Source organism: Phyllobates terribilis, unplaced genomic scaffold (assembly GCF_046119375.1).
Source record: "Phyllobates terribilis strain yellow unplaced genomic scaffold, ASM4611937v1 Scaffold_7__3_contigs__length_470593459, whole genome shotgun sequence".
Lineage (NCBI taxonomy): Eukaryota > Metazoa > Chordata > Amphibia > Anura > Dendrobatidae > Phyllobates > Phyllobates terribilis.
This window is the reverse complement of record NW_027362767.1, coordinates 416,414,741-416,442,678: the sequence shown is the minus strand read 5'-3', so window position 1 is coordinate 416,442,678 and position 27,938 is coordinate 416,414,741. Positions and strand designations below refer to the sequence as shown.

The 27,938-nt window shown below is 45.2% G+C and overlaps 1 protein-coding gene across 1 annotated transcript; it reads left to right on the top strand.

The window, feature by feature from the left end:
• Positions 1-27,627, top strand: PPP1R18 (protein phosphatase 1 regulatory subunit 18). Its single transcript, XM_073641786.1, has 4 exons — positions 1-507; positions 7,833-9,212; positions 24,914-25,106; positions 25,214-27,627. Exons 2-4 carry the CDS (start codon positions 7,977-7,979, stop codon positions 25,231-25,233), a joined length of 1,449 nt encoding a protein of 482 aa, XP_073497887.1. The 5' UTR covers positions 1-507; positions 7,833-7,976; the 3' UTR covers positions 25,234-27,627.
• The last annotated feature ends 311 nt before the right edge of the window (positions 27,628-27,938 follow it).

Genomic DNA, 27,938 nt, shown 5'->3' with positions numbered 1-27,938 from the left:
CTCCCTCCGCTCGCTCAGCAGTGCGAGGGTTAATAGGCCTGTATACCCCCCTCCTTCCTTCGTATATCTCCACCCTCCCCCAGTAACCTCACCCACCACCCGCTCTCTCCTTCTGTCTGTGAATCAATTTCTTCTTTCCGCACACCCTTCTCTCCTTGCTTCATTTCAAAGGGGGCTTTTAAGCACAATTTCCTTTTTTAGCATTTTTATTTTATTTTCATTTATTTTTATTTTTTTTTACTAAATCCGTCTAAAAATAAAACTTGTGAAAATCTACCGGGTCCCAGATTACGCTGTGATTTTTTTTTTTTCTTTTTTTGGAAGGACGTTCGCCTTTATGAGTAATGGTAAGGACTAGAGAAGTTGCCGATGGATTCAACCCTCCCGGTCTGTAAGGAGGTCAGTCTTTTCGGAGAAGTTGACTGAGGAATGATCCTCCAGACGTAGCGGAGAGACGCCAAGGATTCGGGGATCTTTTGTGTCCGGCTGTGGAGGAGCCTGGAAGGGGTATGTATATATGGGGTGTATGCGGGTAATGTAGACAGTATGTATACGTGTTGTCATAATAACGGAGGGTATATGGTGTGACCGTCACGGCCACAAGAGAGTCTAACAGAATGTTACGTACCATCAATGCAGAATATATATGTCATGATTTTATATATATCTCTTGTGAGTAACTTTCTTTGTACGCAGTTTACTGTCAGTCTCCGCAGCTCGGATTTCACAGATCGGCCCCGTATACATGGCGGTCTATATGTCCGTATGTGTGGACAGCTGCGCCTTTGTCTCTCCATTGTCTCCAGACAGGAACGACGACTCTAACTGTTCATCTCTCGCAGTCACATCTATCTTGACTGAGGTTTCTGACTGGTCTGATGATGTCTCATTTCACTGTACGGTCTCTCCACCATCTCATTGTTTTGGGATGCTACGTTCCCGCCCCCTCCCCCCCCCCCAACAGTCTGTCTAGGCCCCCCAGATTTATTGCAATGTATGGTGTTACCCGTCTGGTGATCCCATTGTGTTTTTCTTGATCCTTGTATTGTGCAGTCTCGCTCTATTCTCCTTGCACTGTGTTGTCCCATTCTTCTGTCACTGCACAGTATTGTCTCGCTCGCTTGGACATTGCACTGTGCTGTCTCGCTCTATTCTCATTGCACTGTGCTGTCACCCTACTGTCACTGCATTGTCTCGCTCCACTGTCATTGAACTGTGCTGTCTCGGTCTATCATTGCACTGCACTATCTTGCTCTACTATCATTGCACTGCCTCGCTCTATTATCATTGCACTGCACTGTCTTGCTCTACTATCATTGCACTGCCTCGCTCTACTATCATTGCACTGCACTGTCTTGCTCTACTATCATTGCACTGCACTGCCTTGCTCTACTATCATTGCACTGCACTGTCTTGCTCTACTATCATTGCACTGCACTGTCTTGCTCTACTATCATTGCACTGCACTGTCTTGCTCTACTATCATTGCACTGCACTGTCTTGCTCTACTATCATTGCACTGCACTGTCTTGCTCTACTATCATTGCACTGCACTGTCTTGCTCTACTATCATTGCACTGCACTGTCTTGCTCTACTATCATTGCACTGCCTCGCTCTACTATCATTGCACTGCACTGTCTTGCTCTACTATCATTGCACTGCACTGCCTTGCTCTACTATCATTGCACTGCCTCGCTCTACTATCATTGCACTGCACTGTCTTGCTCTACTATCATTGCACTGCACTGTCTTGCTCTACTATCATTGCACTGCACTGTCTTGCTCTACTATCATTGCACTGCACTGTCTTGCTCTACTATCATTGCACTGCACTGTCTTGCTCTACTATCATTGCACTGCCTCGCTCTACTATCATTGCACTGCACTGTCTTGCTCTACTATCATTGCACTGCACTGCCTTGCTCTACTATCATTGCACTGCACTGTCTTGATCTACTATCCTTGCACTGCACTGTCTTGCTCTACTATCATTACACTGCACTGCCTCGCTCTACTATAATTGCACTGCACTGCCTTGCTCTACTATCATTGCACTGCACTGTCTTGCTCTACTATCATTGTACTGCCTCGCTCTACTATAATTGCACTGCACTGTCTTGCTCAGCTATCGTTACACTGCACTGTCTTGCTCTGCTATCGTTACACTGCACTGTCTTGCTCTACTATCATTGCACTGCACTGTCTTGCTCTCCTGTCATTGCACTGCACTGTCTTGCTCTATCACTGTACTGCACTGTCTTACTTTACTATCATTTCACTGCACTGTCTTGCTCTACTATCATTGCACTGCAATTTCTTGCTCTACTATCATTGTACTGCACTGTCTTGCTCTACTATCATTGCACTGCACTGTCTCGCTCTACTATCATTGCACTGCACTGTCTTGCTCTACTATCATTGCACTGCACTGTCTGGCTCTACTATCATTGCACTGCACTGTTTTGCTCTACTATCATTGCACTGCACTGTCTTGCTCTCCTGTCACTCCACTGCATTGTCTTGCTCTATCATTGTAATGCACTGTCTTACTTTACTATCATTGCACTGCATTGTCTTGATCTACTATCATTACACTGCATTATCTTGCTCTGCACTGCCTCACTCTACTATCATTGCACTGCACTGTCTTGCTCTACTATCATTGCACTGCACTGTCTTGCTCTACTATCATTGCACTGCACTGTCTTGCTCTACTATCATTGCACTGCACTTTCTTGCTCTACTATCATTGCACTGCACTTTCTTGCTCTACTATCATTGCACTGCACTGTCTTGCTCTACTATTATTGTAGTGCACTGTCTTGCTCTCCTGTCACTCCACTGCATTGTCTTGCTCTATCATTGTAATGCACTGTCTTACTTTACTATCATTGCACTGCATTGTCTTGATCTACTATCATTACACTGCATTATCTTGCTCTGCACTGCCTCACTCTACTATTATTTCACTGCACTGTCTTGCTCTACTATCATTGCACTGCACTGTCTTGCTCTACTATCATTGCACTGCACTGTCTTGCTCTATTATCATTGCACTGCCTCGCTCTATCATTGCACTGCACTGTCTTGCTCTACTATCATTGCACTGCCTCGCTCTACTATCATTGCACTGCACTGTCTTGCTCTACTATCATTGCACTGCACTGCCTCGCTCTACTATCATTGCACTGCGCTGTTCTGCTCTGCTGTCGTTACACTGCACTGTCTTGCTGTGCTGTTATTGAACTGCGCTGTATTGCTCTGCTGTCATTGCACTGCACTGTCTTGCTCTACTATCATTGCACTGCACTGTCTTGCTCTACTATCATTGCACTGCACTGTCTTGCTCTACTATCATTGCACTGCACTGTCTTGCTCTATTATCATTGCACTGCCTCTCTCTACTATCATTGCACTGCACTGCCTCGCTCTACTATCATTGCACTGCCTCGCTCTACTATCATTGCACTGCCTCGCTCTGCTATCATTACACTGAGCTGTTTTGCTCTGCTATCATTACACTGCGCTGTCTTGCTCTGCTGTTATTGAACTGCACTGATTTGCTCTGCTGTCATTACACTGCGCTGTTTTGCTCTGCTATCGTTACACTGCACTGTCTTGCTCTGCTATCATTACACTGCACTGTCTTGCTCTGCTGTCATTACACTGCGCTGTTTTGCTCTGCTATCGTTACACTGCACTGTCTTGCTCTGCTATCGTTACACTGCACTGTCTTGCTCTGCTATCGTTACACTGCACTGTCTTGCTCTGCTATCGTTTCACTGCACTGTCTTGCTCTACTATCGTTGCACTGCACTGCCTTGCTCTACTATCATTGCACTGCACTGTCTTGCTCTACTATCATTGCACTGCACTGTCTTGCTCTACTATCATTGCACTGCACTGTCTTGCTCTACTATCATTGCACTGCACTGTCTTGCTCTACTATCATTGCACTGCCTCGCTCTACTATCATTGCACTGCACTGTCTTGCTCTACTATCATTGCACTGCACTGCCTTGCTCTACTATCATTGCACTGCACTGTCTTGATCTACTATCCTTGCACTGCACTGTCTTGCTCTACTATCATTACACTGCACTGCCTCGCTCTACTATAATTGCACTGCACTGCCTTGCTCTACTATCATTGCACTGCACTGTCTTGCTCTACTATCATTGTGCTGCCTCGCTCTACTATAATTGCACTGCACTGTCTTGCTCAGCTATCGTTACACTGCACTGTCTTGCTCTGCTATCGTTACACTGCACTGTCTTGCTCTACTATCATTGCACTGCACTGTCTTGCTTTCCTGTCATTGCACTGCACTGTCTTGCTCTATCACTGTACTGCACTGTCTTACTTTACTATCATTTCACTGCACTGTCTTGCTCTACTATCATTGCACTGCAATTTCTTGCTCTACTATCATTGCACTGCACTGTCTTGCTCTACTATCATTGCACTGCCTCTCTCTACTATAATTGCACTGCACTGCCTTGCTCTAATATCATTGCACTGCCTCGCTCTAATATCATTGCAGTGCACTGCCTCGCTCTACTATCATTGCACTGCACTGTCTTGCTCTACTATCATTGCACTGCACTGTCTTGCTCTACTATCATTGCACTGCACTGTCTTGCTCTACTATCATTGCACTGCACTGTCTTGCTCTATTATCATTGCACTGCCTCTCTCTACTATCATTGCACTGCACTGCCTCGCTCTACTATCATTGCACTGCCTCGCTCTACTATCATTGCACTGCCTCGCTCTGCTATCATTACACTGAGCTGTTTTGCTCTGCTATCATTACACTGCGCTGTCTTGCTCTGCTGTTATTGAACTGCACTGATTTGCTCTGCTGTCATTACACTGCGCTGTTTTGCTCTGCTATCGTTACACTGCACTGTCTTGCTCTGCTATCATTACACTGCACTGTCTTGCTCTGCTGTCATTACACTGCGCTGTTTTGCTCTGCTATCGTTACACTGCACTGTCTTGCTCTGCTATCGTTACACTGCACTGTCTTGCTCTGCTATCGTTACACTGCACTGTCTTGCTCTGCTATCGTTTCACTGCACTGTCTTGCTCTACTATCGTTGCACTGCACTGCCTTGCTCTACTATCATTGCACTGCACTGTCTTGCTCTACTATCATTGCACTGCACTGTCTTGCTCTACTATCATTGCACTGCACTGTCTTGCTCTACTATCATTGCACTGCCTCGCTCTACTATCATTGCACTGCACTGTCTTTCTCTACTATCATTGCACTGCACTGCCTTGCTCTACTATCATTGCACTGCACTGTCTTGATCTACTATCCTTGCACTGCACTGTCTTGCTCTACTATCATTACACTGCACTGCCTCGCTCTACTATAATTGCACTGCACTGCCTTGCTCTACTATCATTGCACTGCACTGTCTTGCTCTACTATCATTGTACTGCCTCGCTCTACTATAATTGCACTGCACTGTCTTGCTCAGCTATCGTTACACTGCACTGTCTTGCTCTGCTATCGTTACACTGCACTGTCTTGCTCTACTATCATTGCACTGCACTGTCTTGCTTTCCTGTCATTGCACTGCACTGTCTTGCTCTATCACTGTACTGCACTGTCTTACTTTACTATCATTTCACTGCACTGTCTTGCTCTACTATCATTGCACTGCAATTTCTTGCTCTACTATCATTGCACTGCACTGTCTTGCTCTACTATCATTGCACTGCCTCTCTCTACTATAATTGCACTGCACTGCCTTGCTCTAATATCATTGCACTGCCTCGCTCTAATATCATTGCAGTGCACTGCCTCGCTCTACTATTATTGCACTGCACTGTCTTGCTCTACTATCATTGCACTGCACTGTCTTGCTCTACTATCATTGCACTGCACTGCCTCGCTCTACTATCATTGCAGTGCACTGCTTCGCTCTACTATCATTGTTCTGCACTGTCTTGCTCTCCTGTCACTCCCCCGCATTGTCTTGCTCTATCACTGTACTGCACTGTCTTACTTTACTATCATTGCACTGCATTGTCTTGCTCTACTATCATTACACTGCATTATCTTGCTCTGCACTGCCTCACTCTACTATCATTTCACTGCACTGTCTTGCTCTACTATCATTGCACTGCACTGTCTTGCTCTACTATCATTGCACTGCACTGTCTTGCTCTACTATCATTGCACTGCACTGTCTTGCTCTACTATCATTGCACTGCACTGTCTTGCTCTACTATCATTGCACTGCACTGTCTTGCTCTACTATCATTGCACTGCACTGTCTTGCTCTATTATCATTGCACTGCCTCGCTCTATCATTGCACTGCACTGTCTTGCTCTACTATCATTGCACTGCCTCGCTCTACTATTATTGCACTGCACTGTCTTGCTCTACTATCATTGCACTGCACTGCCTCGCTCTACTATCATTGCACTGCGCTGTTCTGCTCTGCTGTCGTTACACTGCACTGTCTTGCTGTGCTGTTATTGAACTGCGCTGTATTGCTCTGCTGTCATTGCACTGCACTGTCTTGCTCTACTATCATTGCACTGCACTGTCTTGCTCTACTATCATTGCACTGCACTGTCTTGCTCTACTATCATTGCACTGCACTGTCTTGCTCTACTATCATTGCACTGCACTGTCTTGCTCTATTATCATTGCACTGCCTCTCGACTACTATCATTGCACTGCACTGCCTCGCTCTACTATCATTGCACTGCCTCGCTCTACTATCATTGCACTGCCTCGCTCTGCTATCATTACACTGAGCTGTTTTGCTCTGCTATCATTACACTGCGCTGTCTTGCTCTGCTGTTATTGAACTGCACTGATTTGCTCTGCTGTCATTACACTGCACTGTTTTGCTCTGCTATCGTTACACTGCACTGTCTTGCTCTGTTATCGTTACACTGCACTGTCTTGCTCTGCTGTCATTACACTGCGCTGTTTTGCTCTGCTATCGTTACACTGCACTGTCTTGCTCTGCTATCGTTACACTGCACTGTCTTGCTCTGCTATCGTTACACTGCACTGTCTTGCTCTGCTATCGTTACACTGCACTGTCTTGCTCTGCTATCGTTTCTCTGCACTGTCTTGCTCTGCTGTTATTGCACTGCACTGTCTTTCACATTTCCCTCCCTTGTCTGGTCTATCATCCATTGTCCACTTGCACTATGCCGCCGTCTCACTGCACCGCTATTTCCATTCTTGCTCTTCCGTGGTCTCACAGCACTCTTACCCCGCTTTCCTTCTTGATTACAGTCTGTTTACCCCGTCATCCCCTCCTCCTCTTTACACAATAAAATATTTGGCCTAAGTGCATACAATTTTGGAATTACAGCTGTAATCCTTGATGTGGTGTTTACTACTATTCCCCATAATAAACAGATCAGTAATTAACATAGTAAAATGCTTATTAACGCCGGAGCGCCAGATGTAGCGCTGGTGCCAAGTGGGTGACGGATAATTACCATGAGATGAGCTATTGTTAATGTCATTCGGCTGTGAGTTGAATTTTAGATGATGGTTGAATGAGACATTATGTATATATGTATTTCTATATAATATGTTCTGTTATTGTTTTGCTTATTTTTGAGATTAGGGGAACCATTTGATGTGACCACCATAGATGTGAAGAGTATTGCTCCAACTTCTGTTCTTGTGAAATGATCTCCGAATCTAAAAATCCATCTTACTATCGTTTGTTTGATGCTCCTATTCAACTGTGTCTTTCATGTGTTTCCTTTTAAGTCTTTTTGTTTCATGTCGCCATTTCTTTTGCTCTTGAGTCATGATATCATATTGCATTTCCTCAGGAGCATCCCGCTACAGTAAAGAAAGCATCATCTTCTCCTTCCACCATGCCTCCTCCTTGGCAAATATTGATTATGGCGTTTGAAAAATAACCCAGGAACTCAAGTCAACATCCAAGCACAACTCTTGGATTTATCAATTCAAAAATGATGGAGGTTCCAGATTGGAAAGTCCATCTTCTAGAAAGAAAGAGAAAAGAAGAAGAAGAGATGAAAAGGAGAGAGAGGGAGGAAGAGGAACGACTTGCAAAAATGCCTCCATGGAAGAGAGAGATCATTCTCCGAAGGAAGGCCAAGGCCGAGGCTTCTATGCCTGAGAGCAAAATTGAAACCGATGGAGAAGAACGAGATGAGAAAATCGGAGGCTTTGGCGATGAAGAAATCCGGGAGAGTAGGGTCTTGAGAGAAAATATTGGTCCAGTTCAAAAAAATCCATTTATCCAACAGGAGAAGCAAAGACGGATACCAGAATATTCCTGCACTAGGCCGAAGTCTACCACTGAGCAAACAGTCCAACGCTTTCCAAAAGATGATCTACCCAATGAGGTGAAGGAGCAAGATGCTCCATTAGAGGAACATCAACCTCCATCCATTGATGTGAAAGGGAGAGTGAGCAGACTGCTTAGCCGATTTGGAGGCTCAAGGACAGAAGAAGATAGCAGTGACACATGTTTACAACGGGTAAATGGAGAAGGCGAAGGGGCTACCAAAACTGTATTGCCCACTACTCCTGTAGTAGTGGAGCCTGAAACTCAGGCCTCAAGTATTGCAAACCCCGCTCCGCCTTCTCCTTCCTGCCTACTTGCTGTCACGGGAAACCAGACTCTAACTCAGGAAACCACTCTCTCGCCCTACGTCACTCCTTCCTCTTCCTGCATTGACTCGGAGCCATCTGAGCTCTCAAACTGTGTGGCCCTCACGGCCATGAGTGGGTTCAACACCAAACAAAGCATGACGGAGGAAGTTAGACCTTTTCCTTTCCAGCTGCGTCCAGCATCTCCAGCCAGACAATTAAAGCAGACTAGCCAGGTATCTCCGGTTTTGTCGAGGCCAGAAACCTTCAAAGTTAACGCTGCAAAGGCAGAAGAAGATGGCGAAACCGGGCTTAGTCCTTCCAAAGTTACCCGTAATTTCCAGGGCATCAAAAGAGTGACAGGAGAGAGTCAAGCTGTGCAAACGAGGAAAGGCAATACGATTACAGTCAACCCACGAAAAGCTGTCATCTGTGAGAACGGGTATGCTGTAACAGAGACTAAGTCCCCGACCACCAAGCCCGAGTCTGGAAAGAAACGCTACCCAACGGCAGAAGAAATCAAAGTCATTGGGGGCTACCTGGCTTTATCCAAGTCCTGTCTGGCCAAACACAGTCGTGACAAGAAGAAGGTAAGGGGTGGTTTTATCTTGTCTTTTCGTATTGTACTATTATAGCATAGTAGGCCCATTTTTATTTTGACTCATCAACCACAGATGGTGAACACAATCCCAACTGGTGGCTTTTAATATGGTACAATTGCCATTGGGCAACACCCTAAATGCAGCTGCTCTTTTTGCACTTATGCTCTTGTTTTTGGCAATGCACAATCAAATTATTTTTATATATATTACAATTTTATACTTTTTTTTTTGCAATTAAAATGAATGATCCATATGACTTGTGCATTTTCTCTATATTTGTGCACAGATGTCGCTCTCCATCCCTCCTCTCCTCCTCCTCTGCTTTCCCTTCTCTACATATCAACCCCCACTTCTATCTCAGCTCCAGAATGTTATCTCTCACCATTCCTTTTACAGGCTAAAACAAGTTGTAGGTCATATTTAGAGTTAGCAAAAGTTTCAGCTGCAGGATACAGGCAAACTGCTGTCTGAGCGCCGCTCCCTAGCTGCAAGACATATCCCAGTTATTTCTGTATAGTGATCTCCCTCTTTATATAGGGTGCAAACTGTATCAATACTTTAGGTTCCCATTACACCTAAAGTATGTCAAAGCAAGAAATAACAGGTCAGCTTTGGTTTATGAGGAATTAAAGGCTATTTTTACCTGCAAAAACAATTTTTTCCTTCATCCAATGCATTTAAAATGAAAAATATATCAACTTTACAAATACTCTTCATTTAAAAAAAAAGTCCAACCATTTTGTGTCTACAACTTCTATGCGAACCAATGGCGACTCCAGTCATACTCCCTTCTATCTGTCTCCTCAGTCCTTCTAAAATACAAGATGTATTTAAGGGGTTATTCACATCTTAATAGTTGGGTATTATAGGATAGAGCTTGGGAAAACAAGCACTTTTGTAATTTACTGCTTCCTAAGATTTTCAGCCGTTCTTGAGATATGAACACTTTTCTTTTGCTTACAAGTCATTGCCTAGGAGACCCGACCACTGCTGCTGTCTAGCTTGAAAGCATTCAGCTAAAGCTGTTCAGGATCAAGAGGTAGCAGCGTGATCCAGCGATCCTGGCCAGTTTCATAACAGTGCTTACAAGCTGAACAGAAAAGAGCTTATAAGCACTGCGCATGTTCTTCTGTCTAGTAGCGGTGGTCGGTCTCCAGAGCAACGAGCTGTAAGCAAAATAAAATTTCAATAGCTGAAGAACTGCTGAAAATTTTAATAAGTAGTAAGTTACAAAATAGCTTGTATTTACAAGTAACATCCATCTATGCAGATGGAAATAACCCTTTAAGGATGAAGTAGGAAGGGAATATCACTGCAGGATCAGACTACACAGGGTTTATTTGTTGTCTGTTGCCATGGAAACACATTGGGCTGCATAGCAGCTGTAGACATAAAATAGTTTGAAATCCTTAGAGGGGCTGTCCTAGACTTACATATTGATGATTACCTATCTGATTTCAGGACCACACTGTTAATATATCATCGATATACCTGCTGCACGAGTCCACAGCGAATTTTACCTGCAGATAAAATCCGCAGACCTGCTTCAGATGCCTGTGAAATATGATCTAAGCATGGAACACATTGGCACGGACCAGCCGTGGGTCTCCTGACCTGAACTCAGTAGCCTTATAGGTATGTATCAGGCTGGTGAGTTTTGGTCAGGAGAACCGTGGCTGGTCCGTGCTTTGTGGTTTGTGCTCGGAGCTTATTTCACAGACGTCTGAAGCAGCCTCCACTGTGAAAACTTTTTTGACTATAGGTTCAGAGGTCCCAGTGACAAACGCCAAGACACTTGCCTTCGCACGCATTGTTCTTTGAAGGGTCCATGGGAAAATGTCTTCATGACAGAAGTTCCTGTAGATACATGTTCCCATTATTTGCTGTGTACATGTAAATACAGGAAGGTGCTGGCGCTGTGCACAGGAAGTTCTGTGCAGATTTACATAACACGATGTGACTTTGTGACCCTGAAATTACCAAACCATGTCTAATGAAACTTCAATATTCATTTAAAGCCTACGTACACCCTCGTTATGTAGTCAGGTGACTACTAAAGAAATGCAAAGCTCATCTGGTTTTAAGTTTTTTTTTTGCCTATTTATGGTCAAGGTGGGCCTCCTGCAGAGGCATAACAGGACAATAAGTAGCCACAACACCCACCTAATTGTAGGCTGACATTGTAGGGACCCTATTAGTCATAGCAGAGATGGACCCCTCTCTGGAGGATCTCATATGTCTGAGAATTGTACAAGCAGCACTCAGATTTCGATGATCAGTGACTGATCAACCAGTCACCGGAGGATGCAGCTACTTAAAGGGTTTGTCCGGTTAAAATGCAGGATCGGCGATAACTTACAGATCAGTGACGGTTTGACCACTAAGATATACACCAATCAGCAAGACAGGGAATTTTTATCCTGGTTGCAAAATGGAACGGCAAGTTGGATGCCCAACCACCACTCCGTTCATTCTTTATAGGGCTGCCGGAAAATTCTCAGCAGCCCTACAGGGAATGAATGGAGCAGTGGTTGAGCATGCGCACTGACGATCCTTTCTACCGAGAATAAAAAGTGCCCCGTTCTGCAGATCGGTGCATGTCTCATCTGTCAGACTTCCATCAATCAGGAAGTTATCAGCTATTCTGTGGATAGGTGATAACTTGTTTTCTCCGGACATCCCCCTTTAGCAAGAGATGAGCAACCTAGACAACCCCTTTAACAAATAAGTCATTGCAACCTCATCTTCAGTCTGAGGGCCCTTTGATACCCTGCAGGTATAGGAGTCCATGGATCATTGTCATGTAGTGCAACTCTGCAGGCAGCCAGCCATGCAAGTCAGACAAGCTCTAGGTCTAGAGGATAACCACTGTGTTTTTAATGAGGTCTCTTATTTTCTGGTAATCACAGTGGGGGCAACTGTCAACAGATGCAATAAATCAGAGGCTTGGAGCTTTCTGAGCAATGACGTTGCAAGGTGGCTAACGGACACATAGTCGATGGAAGGTATGTGTCACAGAGATGGCTGATCTCTGTGATGTAAGCCGGAATGTTGCTCTAAGCACTAAGAGGTCTGTTTGGTGCACCTGGGGCCGGGTTACTGGCAGCTGTGAGAGATGGGCGGGTCAAGCAGCCCACATAGCTCACCTCTGGGTGTGGTTAAAATATAAAATGGAGGCCGTTGTTTGGCACATGGTCTGTGTTTGGTGGGAGAAGGCGTCCTGTGTGTTGTTCTCTCCAGACAGAGTCAGTGAACTAGACGCTACCCAGCCTGTGTGCCCACAGGATGGGCTAGTCAGAGGCTTTGCCTAAAGGACTCTTTACTTAGTTTGGGGGAACGGAAGGCTGTTTGTTTTCCTTTTGCTTTTTCCTGGGTTTATGAAGTAATAAACCGACATGGACATTTAAAGGAACATGTCTCCTGTTTGCCTCCCAACACACCCAAGTAAGTAGAACCCCCACAACGTATATACACGTCTACACAGACTGGTGTTCACATTCATTGACTGATGAATAATTGGACCATTTCCTTTATGTAGACAGGCCCTTTAAACTTTAAAAAATGCCCTTATATTCTATCTTGTAATACAGTACAGACCAAAAGTTTGGACACACCTTCTCATTTAAAGATTTTTCTGTATTTTCATGACTAAGAAAATTGTACATTCACACGGAAGGCATCAAAACTATGAATTAACACATGTGGAATTATATACTTAACAAAAAAGCGTGAAACAACTGAAAATATGTCTTAAATTCTAGGTTCTTCAAAGTAGCTACCTTTTGCTTTGATGACTGCTTTGCACACTCTTGGCATTCTCTTGATGAGCTTCAAGAGGTAGTCACCGGAAATGGTCTTCCAACAATCTTGAAGGAGTTCCCAGAGATGCTTAGCACTTGTTGGCCCTTTTGCCTTCACTCTGCGGTCCAGCTCACCCCAAACCATCTCGATTGGGTTCAGGTCTGGTGAATGTGGAGGCCAGGTCATCCGGCATAGCACCCCATCACTCTCCTTCTTGGTCAAGTAGCCCTTACACAGCCTGGAGGTGTGTTTGGGGTCATTGTCCTGTTGAAAAATAAATGATGGTCCAACTAAACGCAAACCAGATGGAATAGCATGCCGCTGCAAGATGCTGTGGTAGCCATGCTGGTTCAGTATGCCTTCAATTTTGAATAAATCCCCAACAGTGTCACCAGCAAAGCACCCCCACACCATCACACCTACTCCTCCATGCTTCACGGTGGGAACCAGGCATGTAGAGTCCATCCGTTCACCTTTTCTGCGTCGCACAAAGACACGGTGGTTGGAACCAAAGATCTCAAATTTGGACTCATCAGACCAAAGCACAGATTTCCACTGGTCTAATGTCTATTCCTTGTGTTCTTTAGCCCAAACAAGTCTCTTCTGCTTGTTGCCTGTTCTTTGTAGTGGTTTCCTAGCAGCTATTTTACCATGAAGGTCTGCTGCACAAAGTCTCCTCTTAACAGTTGTTGAAGAGATGTGTCTGCTGCTAAAACTCTGTGTGGCATTGACCTGGTCTCTAATCTGAGCTGCTGTTAACCTGCGATTTCTGAGGCTGGTGACTCGGATAAACTTATCCTTAGAAGCAGAGGTGACTCTTGGTCTTCCTTTCCTGGGGCGGTCCTCATGTGAGCCAGTTTCTTTGTAGCGCTTGATGGTTTTTGCAACTGCACTTGGGGACACTTTCAAAGTTTTCCCAATTTTTCGCACTGACTGACCTTCATTTCTTAAAGTAATGATGGCCACTCGTTTTTCTTTACTTAGCTGCTTTTTTCTTACCATAATACAAATTCTAACAGTCTATTCAGTAGGACTATCAGCTGTGTATCCACCAGACTTCTGCACAACACAACTGATGGTCCCAACCCCATTTATAAGGCAAGAAATCCCACTTATTAAACCTGACAGGGCACACTTGTGAGGTGAAAACCATTTCCGGTGACTACCTCTTGAAGCTCAACAAGAGAATGCCAAGAGTGTGCAAATCAGTCATAAAAGCAAAAGGTGGCTACTTTGAAGAACCTAGAATATAAGACATATTTTCAGTTGTTTCACACTTTTTTGTTAAGTATATAATTCCACATGTGTTAATCCATAGTTTTGATGCCTTCAGTGTGAATGTACAATTTTCATAGTCATGAAAATACAGAAAAATCTTTAAATGAGAAGGTGTGTCCAAACTTTTGGTCTGTACTGTATGTGTATGGACACCTCTTGGACATCCGCCACCAAAAACACAATTTTCTCAATAATTTCACACAAGCTCAAGTCGAAAGTTTTTTTTTCTGCAGGCAGCCCTCTGCTAAAATATATGGCTGTAATGTCGGAGAGAGAATGATGAAATCATCCAGATTTGGCCTTCAATCCGTGGTGGCGAGGGAGTGAATTCACAGGCGGAACTGGGAGCGATGAGTAATAGAGAGTAGAAGGCAGAAAAAAAGGATGTGATTACAGAGAGGGAGACACAGCTGATTGAAGGGCCGAGCAGCTGCGCCAGAGGAGCTGTACATGGTCCATGAAAGATTGTTAACGATTGAACAGTGCAACTTCTCAATTCACAAAGCTGAACGGCATTCCCTAAGTCCATAAGTGCAAATTGCCGCAGTCAACGTTCTTTATTCTGGATGTAGCATTTACTTGAAAAGAAAACCCTCTATGGTCCCGAAGCAAAACTGCCTTTTTGCAATACAGTCCATGTTAGGTCCCAGTCACCAGGAACGAGACTGAGTGGGTATGTCTATCGCCAAAACCTTTGGTGGAGCTACCCGCTTTTCTCGGAAGTAGCAGTCACTTCTACGGGAGTTGCTGAGCTACGCTCGGCTGTTTCCAGAGCCCTACCTCCTATAGGGTGTATCATATTGACAAAAAGAAAAATTATACATTCATTACTAGCAAGAATAAGGCGGAACGTATACTCTAATTCACCAGGTTCTAGACTGTTATAGAAGAGTCACATTGCCTATTTTTCAAAACCTGAAAAAAAAATGTCCTATATCATTACCGTGTATAATATGCACAATTTTGCTGGTATTTTAGTTACATTATCATCTCCTTCCCCTTTTCGCAAACTAGAACAAGCTCATGAACCCTCGATGAGATGCCGTACAGTTTGCCCATAACCCTTTCGCAATCCTACAATGTCTCAGCATTTCAAAACTTCTCTTGTGCTGCACCATTGTGGCCACTTCTCGGATTTCAGAGCCTTCGTATGCACCAATTTCCTACTCCATTGATGTCTTTCAATCCTCAATCTATATACGTATGTTTGGGCCGACCTACTGGGCAATTAGCCCATCCAGCAGTAGTTCTTATGTTTGACAGGTTTTTTGTTGAGCCATTGATCTGCAAGCTTTCACATGACTAGCCGCATCTGCTAAGGTACACACATTCCTCAGTAGCTGTGAAAGTTGCAGAGACTTGCTGCTGGTAACACCTATCCACCTCAATTTCCTCTCTAACATCTTTATTCACTAGTGCAAACAAAAAAAAATGTTGCCCATAGTAATTAATTAGGTTACAGATAATGTGAGTTTGCTACCCAGGGCAACAATCAGGCTAAAATGGGGGAGTGTGTATGTTAGTAGCTATGGTCAAAACATAAGGCAACTGACATTGTCCGGTCTTGACCAGAAGCAATTGATGTAAATGCTCCATGTCCATGACTCGCCCCCTGGGCCGTGGGGCACTCGGAGCCGGGCAATCGGGAAACGATGGGGGTAGTAGTGGCAACCCGGTTCCGTGGCTCAGGGTGGTCAGACCATTGGTAGTCTGCCATGCTCTGTTGGTAATGTCCGACTACGCCACCCGTGGATTGCGGTCAGTGCGAACCGCCGCTGCAAGGCAGACCGCTGGGGCTGATGGTGTATGCAGCTGGGGTAGTGTGACTCCCCACGGGAAGAGTGCGGCCCCAGGGCAGTATAGTAGAAGATGGGGGTGATGGTGTAGGGCGTCCCAGCGCCGTTAGTGCTGGAGGAGCAAGGAGCACACAGACAACAGGTTGCAGTCCAGGGTCTTTACTAGAACAGGTGAACTGACCCACAAACAGGCCCGGCTAGGAGGGGGGGGGCCTGGACGTCTGAGAGCAAATGGGAAATTGGCCCTGGTCAGGGTGAGGGTGTAGGCCTACCGTGCTCTCTGCGCTCCTTCTGGCTATTTCCTCCTTATAGGGTAACAGCCCACGTTCCCGAGCTCACCATGTCTTCTCGCCTGTATGGCCTGCAACTTGGGTCCCTTTCTATTCCCAGCCTGGTACGGCTTTGCTGGTCCCTTCTGGTGTGGCGGAACCTCCGGGCTTCTTAGGCCAAGGAACATACAGTCCCCTGCGGACTGGTTATCTGCTGCAGGAAGTGGAATCTTCACAGCCTCAGACACCAAAGTCTGGTAAATTGGGTTCTTTGTCTGCCAGGACAGGCGCACTTCACCTCTTGTCCCTGGCTTGTGGCTCTCCTACTGCCACACATCCTCTTAGGGTGCAATACAACTGTCTCTCCCTGCTCTGGGACACCTCTCAATCCAGAGACAGGTCATCCAGTTCTCTCTAACCCTGCCCTCAGTTCCAGCTTTTATAGGGGCAGCCTGCTCCCCCTACTGGCCTGAGACAGGAGGTATTGCATGCTAATGTTCCCCTGACTAGAGATCCTCCCCCTTGCTCTCAGACACAGCTTTATTGTATTTGTGGCATCCAGGCCAGGGTGACACATCCATATCCAGGTATAGTTGGGAATCTCCCTCTAATAGTCATAGCAGAGATCAACTGAAAAGAACAGCCCTCGTCTGGTGGACTTCCACATGGTCACTTTTTCATGGGTCTGTCCATAAGGTCAACTATTTATGGGTGATCTGTCCACATCGTCATCTATTATAGTGGGGGGGTCTCCCCCAATAGTCATAGCAGAGATAAACTGAAAAGAACAGCTATTTTCTGTTGGACTTCCACATGGTCATCTACTCTCTTCACATGGTCATCTATTTATTATAGACTAGATGGTGGCCCGATTCTAATGCATCGGGTATTCTAGAATATGTATACGGCCGACCGGGCGCGACTAATCAGCGAAGCAGTGTTTAAATGGGTTGTGCACTACTTTAAATTAACCCCCCAATGTATCCCCCCGGGGCCCCTAATGAATTTTGTAATTACATCATGTTGTCAATACTGGTTGTGACAACATCGCTGACCACGCGGCAAGTGTGAAGGGAGGACCGGGGAGCGAGGTCGCCGGTCGGGGTACTTCTGCTCCCCGCTGACCTCCGTGCGGCAGATGAGCCGCTAACGGCCCCCATCTTGTTCTGAAATCCCGCGTCGCTGATTGGCCGCGGCCGGACCAATCAGGGACGCCGGATTTCCTGGACGGACAGACAGACAGGATAAGCCGATTATATAGTAGACTAGATGGTGGCCCGATTCTAACGCATCGGGTATTGTAGAATAGGTATGCGGCCGACCGGGCGCAAGCAGCAGAGCGGTATTTACATTTGGCGCCAAAATCGCTGATTGGTCGAGGCCGGCAACCGCGACCAATCAGCAAAGCGGTGTTAAAATTTGGCGCCTATATCGCAGATTGGTCACGGCTGGCGGTCGCGACTAATCAGCAGAGCGGGGTTTAAATTTGGCGCCAATACTGCTGATTGGTCGCGGCCAGCGAACGCGACCCATCAGCAAAGCGGGGTTTAAATTTGGCGGCAATAATGCTGATTTTTTGCGGGCGGCGGTCGCGACCAATCAGCAGAGCGGTGTTTAAATTTGGCGCCAATAATGCTGGTTATTCGTGACAGGTAACCGCGACCAATGATCAGAGCGGTGTTTAAATATGGCGCCAATATCGCTGATTGGTCGTGGCCGGCCACCGCGACCAATCAGCGAAGCGGTGTTTAAATTTGGCGCCAATATCGCTGATTGGTCACGGCCGGTGGTTGCGACTAATCAGCAGAGCGGGGTTTAAATTTGGTGCCAAAATTGCTGATTGTTCGCGGCCAGCGACCGCGACCAATTAGCAGAGCATTGTTTAAATTTGGCGCCAATCTCGCTGATTGGTCGCGGCTGGCGGTAGCTACCAATCAGCAGAGCGGGGTTTAAATTTGCCGCCCATATCGATGATTGGTCGGGGCCGGCGGCCGCAACCAATCAGCGTCGTATTAGTGAGGACCGGGGAGCGGCGCTGCCTGTGCGGGTACTTCCGCTGCGAGCAGCTGGGAGATGAGCGGCTGCTCGCAGCAGAAGCATCCCGGCCGGCGGCGCCGCTCCTCGGTCCTCCGTTCACACTTGCCGTCGGGAGATCATAGCGCTGTTTAAATTAGGCGCCAATCTCGCTGATTGGTCGCAGTCGGCCACAGCCAATCAGCAGAGCGTTGTTTAAATTTTGCGCCAATCCCGCTGATTGGTCGCGGCTGTCATCCGCGACCAATCAGCAGAGCGTTGTTTAAATTTGGCGCCAAGCTCGCTGATTGGTCGCGTCTGGCGTCCGCGACCAATCAACAGAGCGGTGTTTAAATGTGGCGCCAAGATCGGTGATTGGTCGCGGGCAGCGCCAGTGACCAATTAGCGATTTTTAACAGAAATGTCCGGACCTTTGTAACACCATGCGGATACTGTGGGGACATCAGCGGCTAGGGTGTCGAGGCAGGACCGGGGAGCGGCGCTGCGGGTCGGGATACTTCTGCTGCAAGCGCCCGCTCATGTCCCGGGTTCTCGCAGCGGAAGTATCCGCACAGGCAGCGCCGCTGACATCCATGCGCCTAGGGTGTGAAGGGAGGACCGGGGAGCGGCGCTGACATCCAATTGGTCGCGGACGCTATTTAAATGTGGCGCCAAAATCGGTGATTGGTTGCGCCCGGCGTCGGCGACCAATCAGCACAGCGGTGTTTAAATGTGGAGCCAAGATCGGTGATTGGTCGCGGCCGATATTTAAATGTGGCGCCCAAATCGGTGATTGGTCGCGGGCAGCGTCCGCGACCAATCAGCACAGCGGTGTTTAACTTTTGCGGTAAGATCAGTGATTGGTCGGGTCCGAAGACCGCGACCAATCATCGAATCGTCTTGGTGAGGACCGGGGAGCGGCGCTGCCTGTGCTGGTACTTCCGCTGCGAGAACCCGGGACATGAGCGGGCGCTCGCAGCAGAAGTATCCCGACCCGCAGCGCCGCTCCCCGGTCCTCCCTTCCGCATGGAGGTCAGCGGCGCCGGCAGTCGGGGTCCTTCCGCTGCTACCGGCCGGGAGATGAGCGCCTCAGGCCGCTCATCTCCCGGCTGCATCTCCGTCCCGCAGATGGGTCCGGCGGTCGAGGTCCTTCTGCTGGTACCGGCCGGAAGATGAGCGCCTCGCGCCGGTCATCTCCCGGCTGCATCGCCGCTGAGCTCCGTCCCGCAGATGAGCCGCTAACGGCCGCCATCTTTTTTCAGAAATCCCGCGCCGCTGATTGGCCGCTGCCGGACCAATGAGCGACGCGGGATTTCCAGGACAGACAGACAGAAAGACAGACAGACGGGATAAGACGATTATATATATAGATGATCTGTCCAAATGGTCACCTAATGCAAAGAGTTGTCTCCCCACATTAGTCATAGCAGAGATCGTCTGAAAAGAACTACTCTCTTCTGGTGGACTTCCACATCTTTGCGTATTTATAGGACTATCTACCTGGCAATCTATTGATGGGTCTGTCTACATGGTCATTATTTATGGGTGGTCTGTCCACATGGTCACCTATTATACAGAGGAGTCTCTCCCTATTAGTCATAACAGAGATCGAAAAAACAACTCTCATCTGGTGGACTTAGTTACCTATTGATGGGTTTGTCCATATAGACTGCTATTTATGGGTGATCTGTTCACATCATCACCTCTTATAGAGAGGGTCTCCTCCAATAGTCGTAGCAGAGATCAACTGAAAAGAACAGCTCTTTTCCGTTGGACTTAATAATAATAATAATAGTTTTTATTTTTATAGCGCCAATATATTCCGCAGCACTTTACAAATTTTAGGGGGGACTTATACAGACAATACAGAATAAGCATATCTCATATCGAAAGGAGTGAGGGCCCTGCTCGCAAGCTTACAGTCTATGAGGAAATGGGGGAGACACAAAAGGTAGAAAGTACATATATTGTATAATGCAGCCTTGATATACTATATAGGATAAATAATAATACATGGACTGGTCACCTGCCAGTATGTGTACTGTCCTGACCGAGGCTATTATGTGCATGGTTGGTATGAACCTGAAGTTGAAGATTTTAATATGGGGGAAAACTGGGATGGACAGAGTGTGTTTAGGCGATACGCCAGTCTAAAGAAACGTGTTTTTAGGGTTCGCTTGAAACTGTGGGTATTGGGAATTAATCGAACTGTCCTGGGTAGTGCATTCCAAAGAATTGGCGCAGCACGTGAGAAATCTTGGAGACGGGAGTGGGAAGTTTGGATTATGGAGGATTTTAGTTTTAAGTCACTGGCAGAACGGAGGGCACGTGTAGGGTGGTAGACTGAGACAAGAGAGGAGATGTAGGGGGGTACTGAAGCATGGAGCGCTTTGTGGGTAAGCGTGATAAGTTTAAATTGAACTCTATATTGGATGGGCAACCAATGCAATGACTGGCACAGGGAAGAGGCATCGGTGTAGCGGTTGGCGAGGAATATGATCCTGGCTGCTGCGTTAAGGACGGATTGGAGAGAGGAGAGTTTAGTAAGAGGGAGACCGATTAGTAGAGCGTTGCAATAGTCAAGATGAGAATGAATAAGAGCGACAGTAAGAGTTTTTGCCGAGTCAAAGGTGAGAAAAGTCCTGATTCTTGAGATGTTTTTGAGGTGTAGATGACATGAATGAGCGAGTGATTTGATGTGAGGAGTGAAAGAAAGATCTGAATCAAAAATGACCCCAAGACAGCGGGCTTGTTGCTGGGGAGTAATGGTTGAGCCACAAACGGAAATGGCAATATCGGGCACAGGTAGGTTAGTGGAGGGAGGAAAGACGAGTAGTTCAGTTTTTGACAGATTCAGTTTTAGGTAGAGGGAGGACATAATGTTAGACACAGCAGAAAGACAATCACTGGTCTTTTGTAGTAATGCAGGGGTGATGTCCGGAGCAGAGGTGTATAATTGGGTGTCATCAGCATAGAGATGGTACTGAAAACCGAATCTACTGATTGTTTGTCTAATAGGAGCGGTGTATAAGGAGAAAAGAAGGGAGCCTAGGACTGATCCTTAAGGAACCCTGACAATAAGGGGAAGGGGAGAGGAAGAAGAGCTGGCAAAACACACAGAGAAGGAGCGGTCAGAGAGATAGGAGGAGAACCAGGAGAGAACAGTGTCCTTGAGGCCAATAGTGCGGAGCATAGTGAGGAGGAGCTGGTGATCCACAGTGTCGAATGCTGCAGAGAGATCCAGGAGAATCAGCAGGGAGCAGTGACCATGGTCAACTATTTATGGGTGATCTGTCCATATGGTCACCTATTATAGAGCAGAATCCCCCAATAGTCTTAGCAGAGATCAACTGAAGAGAACAGTTCTCATCTGGTTGACTTCAACATAGTCACCTATTAATGGGTCTGTCCATGTAGTCTACTATATATGGGTGATCTGTCCACATCGTCACCTATTATAGAGGGGGTCTCCTCCAATGGTCTTAGCAGAAAATAACTGATGAGAACAACTCTTTTCTGGTGGACTTCTCTACGGTCACCTATTTATAAGTCTGTCCACATGGTCAACTATTTATGGGAGATTTGGCCACATGGTCACTTATTATACAGCAGTGTATCCTCCAATAGTATTAGCAGAGATCAAATGAAGAAAACAACTCTCTTCTGGTGGACTTCCACATGGTCATCGCTTTATGGGTGTATCACCTGGTCAACTATTTATGGGAGGTCTGTCCACATGGTCAACTATTTATGGGAGGTCTGTCCACATGGTCAACTATTTATGGGAGGTCTGTCCACATGGTCAAATTTTTATGGGAGGTCTGTCCATATGGTCAAATATTTATGGGAGGTCCATCCATATGGTCGCCTATTTATGGGAGGTCCATCCATATGGTCGCCTATTTATGGGCAGATTGCTGTAGGTTTCAGCAGACCAAATTTAATCAGAAACAGCTTGTTTTAATGAAGGGGTTATACGGATGGTAAAGAACATTTTTAAAGTGTGACAAAAACCCACATTAAACGAGAAGAAACCCATAAGAGGCTCTCAGGAACGTAAAATGAACAATGACACTGTAAAGGCAGGAAGAAGATAAAGGGATGCCATATATAGACAACATAAGGAGATTATCAGTGCCCTAAATGCAAGTCTGCAGAACGGACGCCAGCTGGAGTGTAAACATTTCCGAATACAGTAGTAATATCACAAGTCTGACACTAATTAGAAATGTTACATCGGAGAACAGAATGCCACTCCGCTGATTGCATAACTGCTCACGTCACACTAAACTCCGCTCCATGACACATGGCTTTAGGAAAAATGAACAGCGTGTCATCACGAGTTATTTAGTTAGGAAAGTCGAAAGACAACTATACATTATATTTTTGTGTACTTTGTAGTTTTCCATTCCTTGTAATACCCCGTGAAGTATAATTAATAAACACTCCAAGCCTACGGCAGCGGTGGAAGACAAAGGGATTTTCCACGCCGCTCTTGGAACCCTGAACCTCAACCGTAGGGACAATTCACAAAAGCTAATTTCTGGACATAACCATAAGTCGATTGACTGCATGCAAGTTGATCAATGCTCATTTAATGGGCCCCCTTCCCCTTCAAATAGATGATGATCTTTCCGATGTAGAAGCCACTACCACATTGACTTGTCTATGACCATCTTCTAGGATTTATTACAAGCACTAAGACAACACCGAAAGGCTATGAAGAATTTCAGATGGAGCACAGATTTAGAGAAAACCTTACAAGGGCGCTGGTCAAGAAGAAGGCTAGAGAAGATGGTCTCAGGCCAAACGGTTTAAGGAAGAGTTAAGGAAGAGGAGGGGCAGAGAACTGAGACTTTTGAGAAGAAGGCTCATGACATCTGGGGTCATTGGGGGAGGAGAGACAGCTGGGTAAGAAAGGGAGGGGAGACCATGGAATAGAAGGTCTGGAAATTCCCGAGGGCTGAAGAGACAGAGATTATTGATGGCCTGTGGACAATGGATAGAGGGAATAAAAGGGAAATGCAGACTGTAGAGCTGAGAGATAATAATAAACTCTTTTATGGAGAGGATATAAGAGGTCGAGTATAAGATCATTCCGAGAGGAGAAGAACTTCTGTGACTGAGCTTCTTCCTCTTCTTTCCGCATCATTTTTTCACAATGTTAGGCCTTTTCATCTTTCTTTGCCCTTCATACCTAGCTGAAGCCTCTGTTCCTTTCCAGGAGAGACCTCAGCTTCTTATTCCCCTTCTTGTCTCCCCTACATGACCCCTAACCATATAATCTTGTTAAGACCACAGCCAATTAAGAGATTAACATAGTTAACCCCTTCGAGGTCAGGCCTGGTATGTATTTTTGTAGGCCTACAGAGTCACGCGAACACATTACTATTGCACATATTTGGGAACACAAATTTTTGTGCGCATACAGCATTTACAACTATCTACCTAAATTACAAACTAATGGTATAGTCCCTGTGCCAGAAGCCCATTCATTTACTTGCCGTCACCGCGAGCCACCAGCAGGATTGGATTGCCACAGTGATAGCCCAATTCTGTACTGTGGCAGGGGACTGAAATAGGCGCTGCCTTCGGGAGGTTGGTAGAGAACATGATATCATCAGTGACATCACAGTGACTCCCTTTGTAGAAGGATCTAGGAGGCATTCAGATCACTGCTAGAACCTGTTCACCAATATTTGCCTACTTGATTATGGCCTAAACTGCTTTTGTAGATCTCCTATGTGGTCCGTGAAAAAAAAACCTTAGTACTCCTGAGGACCATGTGTCCCGTCTTCTGTTGAAGTCTTGAAATTTTTTAAGGGGCAGGCTCATCATCTTGATGTTGGATACCTTCCTCTCCTTTCAATGTATTTATTATGAATGTATTTTATGTGAGCCAAGTCTTCTGATAATATAGCCAAAATAAGATAAAACCCAAGAATGGTCAAGATTGGTACTTGAAATGTCATGAGTAAATATCATGGATCAACATATTAGGTCATGGGTTGAACTCGATGGACTCGTGTCTTTCTTCAACCTTAAAACTATGAAATTTGGTTTGACCTAGGATCCACTAGATCATCATCCTTTTTGTTCATGGTCTGGTTTATTACTGATGCTCAGATATAATTGGTTATTCTTCAAATGGTGTTCAGTTTATCACAGTCAATTTCTGTAAATCAAGGGTTGGAAAAATCACAGTGGACCAGATGACCAGTTTGCTGATTAATTTGGCACTTGGATATTTACTAGTATTGTATATTAAGTTTCTTATTGTCATGCGCTAAGACTCTTTGTACCTTCCAAAATGGCCTAACTGGCTAATGAGGACTTTATCTATCATCCCTACCCATCACTATATCAGGCATGTACCTGAGAATGTACCAAAAAGTCCAGCCAAAATTCTTACCCCACCCAATGAACCCTACTTTAACTTGTGAAGGTTCTCCAGTTCGGAAAACCTTCACATTTACACAAGTCAACCCATTCCAGTAAAGTCAATTCTCTCTATTTTTTATTTTGTCATCAGATGAACATCTCCTTTTCGGATGCGGATCTAGAGAGCACCTTCGAGTATCCATCTGAGAGCTCTATGTTAGCAGAATATGGGCCATCAGATGAGCCAGAGGTCCCAGTTCCTCAACTTGCTCAGCCCGAAGATGACGAAGAAGAAGAAACTGCCCTGTTGGGAGGCATCTTAAGAAGGAAAGCTCTCATAGTCGGTGAGTAATATGACTTAAATTTTCTGTTTTGTTTCTGTTTTCTTCATTTTTATCATATGATATTGTTGCACTATCCCATAATATGTCTCCATTCTACTCTGTTGTAGACGAGTCCTGCAAACGCTGAGGAGCAATCACAAAGCGTTTTGGGTACTGAGCACCATGCACCTGTGGATCCTAGTATTTTCCTACCAGTGCAACTAGCCATGATTACCAATGAAACCAACAACACGACCAGTGGGAAAGAAAAGCTGTCACCTTCACAACCAAGCAGTGGACTTGGTCTCTTTATAAAGAGTTGCTTTCTGTAGGCCGATCATTATTTGATGTGGAGGTCAAACCATTCAAACTGTTGACTGATCCAGTTAAGGCAACATTCATTGATCATGGAACCAAAAGTGGCAATACACGATGGTCTAAAGTTGACCAAAACATACAATTTTAACTAAAACAATCGATCATTCACCAAGTGAAACAATGAAATTTAACAACATGAGAAAGTCTTTCTACATATGGATAGAAGTCAGACATGATCAAAGTTTTTGTCTGACAATCATTAGTCTACGAAAGATCTTTACTGGAAGAACATTAACAGAATATTACATTATTCTTCACCTGGTATCATTGAAAATGTATGACCTGTTTGATCGACTACAACAGCCAAGGTGGACTAAAACGTGTAAGGCTGCATCTACATAAGGATTGATTATCAACTGATCGATCATTCGACCATCAACCTACTTTTATCGAATTTGTATGCCCACCTATAGAGCATCTTGTTCAGCTATGATTACCATTATGCCATTTATCTGTAAAATGATCCCAAATCCTTACAGGGAACCTGTCAACACATTTTTACATATAGTAATAGTGGTATGGCTGGGTAGGCATTTGTCCCCCATTACAAATGACACCTTTCTTGTAGAGATCCGATGTGCCAGTCATGACTAATCTAGCGTAGAAGATTTATGGGAGTCAGACAGGAAGTGCACTTGAGGGGCGTGTCACTAGGAAGCAACTTCCTGTCTGACTTGCATAAGTCTTCTACGCTAGATTACTCATGACTGGCACATCGGATATCTACAAAAAATGTATAATGTTTCTTCGCGGACAAGCGCCAATACAGCAATACCACTACTTCCATATACAGAAACATGCTGACAGGTTCCCTTTAAATCGGTGGATGAGTAACAATGACCTGTTCTTAGAATATACACATTACTAGTGAGACTAGTTTTAGCCATATATTAGTATCTTAACATATTTTATTAGTTAATTGTGATAATGTATAGATCGACTTCATTTAGATTTAGCTTGTCTGAATTCATTATACGTTAAAAAAGTTGTACGAGATTAGAAAAACATGGCTGATTTTCTACAAAAAAAACAATGCCCATCTATAGGTTGTGTCTGGTATTGGGATGAATGTGGCTGTGTTGCAATACCACACACAACCACTACACAGGTGTGGCACTATTTTTTTTTTTTAAATCAGCCGTCTTGTAACTATGTATTGTCACTCTAGACTATTAGAACAAGCTACTGTTCCCGACCACTGAAATCATTACTAGATCGAGTCCGTCCCATTATTAGTCAGCATGATCATTTAATTAGTTTCCTTCTCTTAATCAAGTTGCCGGAGAATGTCTTGCTATTACTGGTAACACCAGAGGTATCACTGGTGAGTGATACTCTAGTCTAAGGTACTGGTACTGGTAGTAACCCATATTACACAATTGGAAAAATTGAGTAGGTCGAGAATTTTTTTTTGGGGGGGGGGGGGGGGATTCGGCCGCAGAATAAAGGACTTCCATTGGCTCAGGACTGTCACCGTTCTCGATGAGGACGCTCTGCTTCAGACTAGTTCACATTGCTAGTTTTATTACCGACAAGTATTTCTTTAAACTGTTTTTTTTTTTTGTTATTTTGTATTTTTTTTATATATATATTTTTTCTTAAATATTTTTGTATTTTTTTTTAATACAAGGAAATGTTGATGAACGAGCGTTTGCTATCCAGGCTTTAAGATTTCCTACTATACGCGAGTGCCAAGCCCCTTCTTTACGATTACAGAAACTAATGGGTGGGGGGAAATCACACAAATAGAGACCCCCAGACTGTCCAGCCACCTTGAATGTGTCGCCGTTTTGGTTTTTTTGCATATTTTTACTGTTATCAGTGGAAAATGATGTCCGGAAGTTGTGACTATGAGGAGCCGATGCCTCCTATAAAGTGTTGGCTGCCGATCTATGGACGAGCCGGCATCCCCGAGAAGAAGCTATACTGTTTCACAATGGCGGCCATCTCTTGGGTGGGTGAACGACTCACCGGACATCATTGTATTCCAGCAGAGACAAGTCTGCTTCAATAATGCACTGTGTTTTGCACTTAATTTTGAATGTTTTAATATATATATATGAATGTACGTTTGTCTCCTCATTGTATTTCTTGGATGGATGCAAATCATGACTGCGATTTTTGTAAGTTCGTGCTGTAAAATATACAACTAATGATTCCGACAGCGACCTGGTGTGGACTATTCTGTATCCTTACAGTGCACGATGCCGACAGGTGATGGACGTGATAATGGTCCGTATGGTGAGAGTAGCTGTCCGACAAGATGATCACAAGGGCCCGCCGCTCACTGCTGAAAAGGAAAGCATCATCAGAGACTGACATACTGACCAATCAGGGTTGTAGGTTAAAGGCGTTTTTCATATCACTATATAAAAAAAATCAGAAATCACTTGGACTTATACTATACTCACACATCCTGTAGCGTTTAGGTGACTTTTCAGCAGTGCCATTATCATCACAGACAGGATTTAAATG